General features: G+C 47.1%; 1 protein-coding gene across 1 annotated transcript; it reads left to right on the top strand.

Moving 5' to 3' along the window:
• Window positions 1–3,545: 3,545 nt before the first annotated feature.
• On the top strand, window positions 3,546–5,291 carry LOC123748069 (golgin subfamily A member 6-like protein 22). Its single transcript, XM_045730273.2, has one exon. It carries the CDS (start codon window positions 3,546–3,548, stop codon window positions 5,289–5,291), a length of 1,746 nt encoding a protein of 581 aa, XP_045586229.2.
• The last annotated feature ends 3,899 nt before the right edge of the window (window positions 5,292–9,190 follow it).

Raw genomic sequence — 9,190 nt, 5'->3', positions numbered from 1 at the left:
AAGAGGTTGAAGGTGGAATTGGGATACAAGATTACAGAGATAATCTCGTGTAGACTCACGTGGTGATGGTGAGGCCTTGTGGTCCACATGGTGTAGTAAATATGTCAGCATTATAAAAGGGTAAACATAATTTTGTAATCTGAAAGACATGCAGGCATTTATATAAAAAATAAGGAATTATAAATTAATATATTTGTAAACTTTACTGTTTACAAAAAAAATATAATTAAAATAAATAAATATACATTCTAACTTCTTAATTTTAACATAACTTGAATATAATTAAGATTATATTTCTCATCCTCAAGGAAGTTCAGTATATCAGTGTTTTTTTAACACTTATATTTTATTTAAATATGTTTGGCTTTGGGCTAATTATAACACAGGCCTTGTGCAGCCCGTCCTCTCAAGCGTTTACGTCTTAAAAATGGTCTACTAAATTGCCCGAACCTAACCTAACTGAAGACCACATAATAGAAAATATAACAGGCCGTCAATCAAGCGAGCAGCTGTGATTATATCATATCTTGGTCGCTGGGGATTTTTACCTCAAAATACGATGTACTATTCGAAAGACAGGTGACACCCGTCCTCTCGAATAGTACCTCGCATTTTGACGCATAAATCTCCCAAGGCCAAAAAAAAATGATGTATTAAAATCATAACGGCTCGCAAAAATCAACGTGGTGTGCCGTTTTCTATTCGTGAGTCCTCGAGTAGGTTAGGTTCGGGCAGTTTAGTGACGTTGAGAATGCTGGAGAGGACGGGTCGACGTATCAGGTATATCAATGTTTTCCTGTAGTTCAATTTTTAAGTATCTTGAGAAAATTTTCAATTTTCTATTATGAAATGCATCGACTGGTACCGAGTATTGAGTATCGACCGAGTCCTCTACTCGACCGATACTCAACAGAATTTAATCGTGTTATAACAGGTCCTAAAATCCTACTAAACCCTTACACGTGATCACACACGTGCTGACCCCAAGGTGCTGACCCTTATACCTCCCACTCTCTCACTCTTCCCTCTCTCACCATTCCACTTCCCTTGCCTCCCTCACTCTTCCAACCTCTGCCAGACAACTTAATATAACCCAACATTCAGCCAGGGACAAAAGAGGTGAAGTTACACTGCCGCTCAAGCCAAAAATGACGTTTAAATTACACTGATCCCGGGGCTCAACGAGCGTCGAAAACTTGAGATTCTATCCAGAATGGCGTCGGTAATGAGCTGGGATTCTACCTTAACTAGAAAACTTATCCGGGAGTCTTGGAGCCTCTTAAGGTTCCAACTATGACTTGCCATGGTTTTTAAGTTGTTAATGAGACGTAGACTAAAGTTAATATAGACAGAGAAAGAGAGAGCAAGCGAGAGACAGAGAGAGAGCAAGAGAGAAAGAGTGAGAGATGGGGCAAACAAAGACAATGAGAAAGGAGAGAGAGAGAGAGAGAGAGAGAGAGAGAGAGAGAGAGAGAGAGAGAGAGAGAGAGAGAGAGAGAGAGAGAGAGAGAGAGAGAGAGAGAGAGAGAGAGAGAGAGAGAGAGAGACAAAGAGAGTCCCACCAAAGCTCCTGGTGTACATACTATCATCGTACAAAACTCTCAACTCTTGTCCAACAACACTCTTGCCTAACATAGATCACAGCAGAAACTAAGCTTTTACACCTACAAAACTCGTCCCCCCACAGAGCTCCTGCCTTACACGGCACCAGCTCTGCTGAGACTAGTCATACTAGCCTCCACTCCCACACAGTGTAACAGATCTACGGGGGAAGATTTACCAGTTGATCCGTCTACCCACTCAGCCACGAGCTGTCGTGCCTCCAGGAAAAGGAAACATTTTGAGGAAAAAATGGCACATGTAACCATGTTAAACGGCTGTGTAAGGGGAATATTTCTTCTCGATGGCAAATATTAAAGTCACACGCTGCGTACGACAGTCACACGCTGTGTACGACAGTTACACGCTGTGTACGACAGTTACACGCTGTGTACGACAGTCACCCGCTGTGTACGACAGTCACACGCTGTGTACGACAGTCACGCTGTGTACGACAGTCACGCTGTGTATGACAGTCACACGCTGTGTACGACAGTTACACGCTGTGTACGACAGTTACACGCTGTGTACGACAGTCACACGCTGCGTACGACAGTCACACTCTGTGTACGACTGTCACACGCTGCGTACGACAGTCACACGCTGTGTACGACTGTTACACGCTGTGTACGACAGTTACACGCTGTGTACGACAGTCACCCGCTGTGTACGACAGTCACACGCTGTGTACGACAGTCACGCTGTGTAGGACAGTCACGCTGTGTATGACAGTCACACGCTGTGTACGACAGTTACACGCTGTGTACGACAGTCACACGATGTGTACGACAGTTACACGCTGTGTACGACAGTCACACGCTGTGTACGACAGTTACACGCTGTGTACGACAGTCACACGCTGTGTACGACTGTCACACGCAGTGTACGACAGTCACACGCTGCGTACGACAGTCACACGCTGTGTACGACTGTCACACGCTGCGTACGACAGTCACACGCTGTGTACGACTGTTACACGCTGTGTACGGCAGTCACACGCTGTGTACGACAGTCATACGCTGTGTACGACAGTTACACGCTGTGCACGACAGTCACACACTGTGTACGACAGTCACACACTGTGTACGACAGTCACACGCTGTGTACGACATTCACACACTGTGTACGACATTCACACACTGTGTACGACAGTTACACACTGTGTACGACATTCACACGCTGTGTACGACATTCACACGCTGTGTACGACAGTCACACGCTGTGTACGACAGTCACACGCTTTGTATGACAGTCACACGCTGTGTACGACAGTCACACGCTGTGTACGACAGTCACACGCTGTGTACGACAGTCACACGCTGTGTACGACAGTCACACGCTGTGTACGACAGTCACACGCTGTGTACGACAGTCACACGCTGTGTACGACAGTCACACGCTGTGTACGACAGTCACACGCTGTGTACGACAGTCACACGCTGTGTACGACAGTCACACGCTGCGTACGACAGTCACACGGTGTGTAAGACAGTCACACGTTGTGTAAGACAGTCACACGCAGTTTACGACAGTCACACGCTGTGTACGACAGTCATACGCTGTGTAAGACAGTCACACGCAGTTTACGACAGTCACACGCTGTGTACGACAGTCACACACAGTGTCCGACAGTCACACGCTGTGTACGACAGTCACACACAGTTTACGACAGTCACACGCTGTGTACGACAGTCACACACAGTTTACGACAGTCACAAGCAGTGTACGACAGTCACATACGGTATACCCCAGTACACACCACGTATGAGAGACGAGAAAAAGCTGCAGGAAGTCCTATAGTTAGTTTGTTGATCAACCAGTTGCGAAACTGTTCGTTCGCTACGAGAGGAAGGAGAACGAGCAACCTACAGTTTAACGATGCAGAAAACTGACCAATTCCTGCCATTGTGCAACTTGGAAAAGAATGAACATCGCAGGAAGAATAAATGACAGCAATCTTTGACTGCAGTCAGAAGTGGGAGAGCAAGTCAGACTTGGGAGAGCAAGTCAGACTTAGAAGAGCAAGTCAGACGTGGGAGAGTAAGTCAGACGTGGATGAACAAGTCAGCCGTGGAAGAACAAGTCAGTCGTGGAAGAGAGCAAGTCAGAAGTGGAAGAGCAAGTCAGAACTGGAAGAGAGCAAGTCAGAAGTGGAAGAGCAAGTCAGTCGTGGAAGAGAGCAAGTCAGAAGTGGAAGAGCAAGTCAGACGTGGAAGAGAGCAAGTCAAAAGTGGAAGAGCAAGTCAGACGTGGAAGAGAGCAAGTCAGTCGTGGAAGAGCATGTCAGACGTGGAAAAGAGCAAGTCAGAAGTGGAAGAGCAAGTCAGTCGTGGAAGAGAGCAAGTCAGAAGTGGAAGAGCAAGTCAGACGTGGAAGAGAGCAAGTCAGAAGTGGGAGAGCAAGTCAGACTTGGGAGAGCAAGTCAGACTTGGAAGAGCAAGTCAGGCTTGGAAGAGCAAGTCAGAAGTGGAAGAGCAAGTCAGAAGTGGAAGAGCAAGTCAGACGTGGAAGAGAGCAAGTCAGACGTGGAAGAGAGCAAGTCAGGCTTGGAAGAGCAAGTCAGAAGTGGAAGAGAGCAAGTCAAAAGTGGAAGAGAGCAAGTCAGAAGTGGAAGAGCAAGTCAGACGTGGAAGAGAGCAAGTCAGTCGTGGAAGAGCAAGTCAGACGTGGAAGAGAGCAAGTCAGGCTTGGAAGAGCAAGTAAGAAGAAGGAAGAGCAAGTCAGACGTGGATGAACAAGTCAGCCGTGGAAGAACAAGTCAGCCGTGGAAGAACAAGTCAGTCGTGGAAGAACAAGTCAGCCGTGGAAGAACAAGTCAGCCGTGGAAGAACAAGTCAGCCGTGGAAGAACAAGTCAGCCGTGGAAGAACAAGTCAGCCATGGAAGAACAAGTCAGCCGTGGAAGAACAAGTCAGCCATGGAAGAACAAGTCAGCCGTGGAAGAACAAGTCAGCCGTGGAAGAACAAGTCAGCCGTGGAAGAACAAGTCAGTCGTGGAAGAACAAGTCAGCCATGGAAGAACAAGTCAGCCGTGGAAGAACAAGTCAGTCGTGGAAGAACAAGTCAGCCGTGGAAGAACAAGTCAGTCGTGGAAGAACAAGTCAGACGTGGAAGAACAAGTCAGCCGTGGAAGAACAAGTCAGCCGTGGAAGAACAAGTCAGTCGTGGAAGAACAAGTCAGTCGTGGAAGAACAAGTCAGCCGTGGAAGAACAAGTCAGCCGTGGAAGAACAAGTCAGTCGTGGAAGAACAAGTCAGCCGTGGAAGAACAAGTCAGCCGTGGAAGAACAAGTCAGTCGTGGAAGAACAAGTCAGTCGTGGAAGAACAAGTCAGTCGTGGAAGAACAAGTCAGTCGTGGAAGAACAAGTCAGCCGTGGAAGAACAAGTCAGCCGTGGAAGAACAAGTCAGTCGTGGAAGAACAAGTCAGTCGTGGAAGAACAAGTCAGCCATGGAAGAACAAGTCAGCCGTGGAAGAACAAGTCAGCCGTGGAAGAACAAGTCAGTCGTGGAAGAACAAGTCAGCCGTGGAAGAACAAGTCAGCCGTGGAAGAACAAGTCAGTCGTGGAAGAACAAGTCAGCCGTGGAAGAACAAGTCAGCCGTGGAAGAACAAGTCAGCCGTGGAAGAACAAGTCAGCCGTGGAAGAACAAGTCAGCCGTGGAAGAACAAGTCAGCCGTGGAAGAACAATTAAGTCAGTCGTGGAAGAACAAGTCAGCCATGGAAGAACAAGTCAGCCGTGGAAGGACAAGTCAGTCGTGTACAGGTGTGAGACAATAGTCCTGGACGACGGTCAGCCGAGTATACATCTTACCACATCCAGATTTAAGAGCGTCAACGTTTGTTTATTTCAGTTGACTCCACTGCCATCACGCAGGCTCAGAGCCTCACTTTCTCACCACTAAACCGCGTAAGGAACTCTCTGTCCATTTTAAAGACAGAAAACCGTCTTGTAACAATTATGATTCAACCTGTGAATTTATTTCGTTTTATTTTTGCATCGTCTGCAACTCTGCTAATATTGCTGGTCAGTGAATAAATCAGTTACTTATATAAACAACAGCGGAGCCACGAAGGTCCCCTGAGGCACCTCACCACTCTCAAGGAAAAGTTCCACAATTAAATATATAAATCTTATGTGAATAAATAAACTGCCCAGAAAGAAAGCTATATGGAAGTATCTCTTATCCTCGCTTTCCATGTCCTTGGTTCGATTAGTTGACTTGTTTTCCTTACGTATGCACTCTCCTTCCCTTCCCTTCCCTATTCCCTTCTCTCTTACCCTTCAGCCTCTTTTCCTGTTCGTTCACAGTTGATGCAATAATCGCGTCAATGATGCAACGAGTCGACTCCTTAGCGATGTCGGAAAGTTGGTAACATTGTTCAAGACTCCCTCAAACTTGTGGTAACTTTGTCTCAGTGAGCAGGCAGGAGTAGCGCTATGGACGGTAATTGCCTCAGTGATCGGGACAGTGACGTAATGGACGGTAACTGTCTCAGTGATGAGGCCAGGGTAGCGCCATGGTCATGGACGGTAACTGTCCCAGTGATGAGGCCAGGGTAGCGCCATGGTCATGGACGGTAACTGTCTCAGTGATGAGGCCAGGGTAGCGCCATGGTCATGGACGGTAACTGTCTCAGTGATGAGGCCAGGGTAGCACCATGGTCATGGACGGTAACTGTCTCAGTGATGAGGCCAGGGTAGCGCCATGGTCATGGACGGTAACTGTCTCAGTGGTGAGGCCAGGGTAGCACCATGGTCATGGACGGTAACTGTCTCAGTCATCAGACCAACGTTATGTAGAATGACCCAAGTAAATGACGAGTGTGACACAATCAACTCTCACGAAACCATTATTTTGTGTGTGCAAGAGAAATAAATATATGTAGTAGACATAATAGAGGAAAAATAAATTGGTTAGAAAGGCGGGGTCCAGGAGCTAATAGCTCGATTCTGCATATACAAATAACAAATACACACACACACAGACACACATAAAAAAAACTTTGATACAGAACCGCACATGAGACTGCTGTTCAAGCTCGAGAGGCAGGCGGGGGTGGGGGGAATGGTCCTAGCATGGATAAGGAACTACCTAACAGGAAGGAGCCAGAGAGTTACGGTAAGGGGCGAGGAGCCGGACTGGCGAACAGTAACAAGTGGAGTACCACAAGGATTGGTGCTGGAACCAATTCTATTTCTAATATATGTTAACGACATGTTTACAGGAGTAGAGTCCTACATGTCTATGTTCGCGGATGACGCAAAGTTGATGAGAAGAGTTGTGACAGATGAGGATTGTTGGATCCTCCAAGAGAGCTTGAACAGTTTGCAGAGATGGTCAGGGAAATGGTTACTAGAGTTCAACACGAGCAAAGTAATGGAAATGGGACTAGGTGAGAGGAGACCAAAGGGACAGTACACAATGAAGGGGAACTGTCTACCTGTGCGACGCGAGAAAGAGACCTGGGGGTGGACGTAACACCTAATCTATCTCCTGAGGCACATATAAATAGGATAACGACAGCAGCGTACTCTACACTGGTAAAAGTTAGAACATCATTCAGAAACCTAAGTAAGGAGGCATTTAGGGCGCTTTACACTGCCTACGTGCGGCCAGTCTGGGAGTATGCCGCCTCATCATGGAGTCCCCATCTGAAGAAGCACATAAGGAAACTGGAAAAGGTTCAGAAGTTTGTAACGAGACTCGTCCCGGCGTTACGAAGGATGGGATATGAAGAGCGCCTGAAGGAACTGAGCCTTACGACACTAGAAAAGAGAAGGGAGAGGCGGGGATATGATAGGAACGTATAAAATACTCAGGGGGAATTGACAGAGTGGACATAGACGAAATGTTTACACGGAATAGTAACAGATCGAGGGGACATGGGTGGAAGCTGGAAACTCAGATGAGTTACAGAGATGTTAGGAAGTTTTCTTTTAGCGTGAAAGTAGTGGAAAATGGAATGCACTTAAGGAACAGGTTGTGGAAGCAAATTCTATTCATAATTTTAAAACTAGGTATGATAGGGAAATAGGACCGGAGTCATTGCTGTAAACAACCGATGGCTCGAAAGGCGGGATCCAAGAGTCAATGCTCGATCCTGCAGACACAACTTGGTGAGTGCACACACACACACTGCGAGAACAGATGCAGCAATCAAAAAGCATTAAGTCAACATATCAATAAGATTCATTCAACATCATTAGTAATTAACAACGTCTATATCAACGAAGCAAACCACAGAATACAGCATTAATTGGTACACATCCCGTCACATTTCTCTTTTACAAAGGTTACAAAATTACGTCATTGCCTGAAACAAACTCCTTGAGAATTCATAAGATCAATTTACTTTGGCGGAAAGAGATGAAATTCGACATTATCTCTCATAAAGCAGAGGTGGTAAATCCTTGAGGAGGAGGAGAGTAGTATTCCTTGAAGGGGGGGGTGGTTAGGAGTCAGCCACAGGATCCCTGGTGATTCTCGCCCTTATCTTGAGATGATTTCGGGGCTTAGCGTCCCCGCGGCCCGGTCCTCGAACAGGCCTCCTTTTTGTAACACACCCCCCTCAGGAAGCAGCCCGTAGCAGCTGTCTATCTCCCAGGTACTTATTTACTGCTAGGTAACAGGGGCATCAGGGTGAAATAAACATTTTGCTCATTTGTCTCCGCCTCCACCGGGGATCGAACCCGGAACCTCAGAACTACGAATCCGAAGCGCTGTCCACTCAGCTGTCAGGCGCCCCAGCCCTTTCTTAATAACTTTTCTCTATCTTCATCTCATTATTATACACATTAGAAACACTCACCTTTTTTTCTCCCTGAAAAGATTTATTCGGCGGTGGAGGACAAAGGTTACAAAGGTGGAGGTTTGGAGCTTACCCATAAATACTGTTGATACTTATTGGTTAGTCATTTCTGCCACTGTTGTTGTTTTTACTCGTCAGTAATGACCCGCGTTGTTTTGTTGCGACCTTCTGCCACCGTCTGTGGCTCACACTGTGCCTCTGGGTGTGGCGTCTCCTGCACTCTGCTACAGCCTAACCAAATCTCATATAACCTAACAAAACCTGACCTTACCTCGCGTAATCTGGTAGAAACCCACACTGGTGGCGGCACAAACTGGTAGAAACCCCACACTGGTGGCGGCACAAACTGGTAGAAACCCCACACTGGTGACGGCACAAACTGGTAGAAACCCACACTGGTGGCGGCACAAACTGGTAGAAACCCCACACTGGTGACGGCACAAACTGGTAGAAACCCCACACTGGTGGCGGCACAAACTGGTAGAAACCCCACACTGGTGGCGGCACAAACTGGTAGAAACCCCACACTGGTGACGGCACAAACTGGTAGAACCCCACACTGGTGGCGGCACAAACTGGTAGAAACCCACACTGGTGACGGCACAAACTGGTAGAAACCCACACTGGTGACGGCACAAACTGGTAGAAACCCACACTGGTGACGGCACAAACTGGTAGAAACCCACACTGGTGACGGCACAAACTGGTAGAAACCCCACACTGGTGACGGCACAAACTGGTAGAAACCCCACACTGGTGGCGGCACAAACTGGTAGAAAC

Source organism: Procambarus clarkii, chromosome 10 (assembly GCF_040958095.1).
Source record: "Procambarus clarkii isolate CNS0578487 chromosome 10, FALCON_Pclarkii_2.0, whole genome shotgun sequence".
NCBI lineage: Eukaryota > Metazoa > Arthropoda > Malacostraca > Decapoda > Cambaridae > Procambarus > Procambarus clarkii.
Note: the sequence above shows the minus strand (reverse complement) of the source record. Positions and strands in the feature narration are given on the sequence as shown.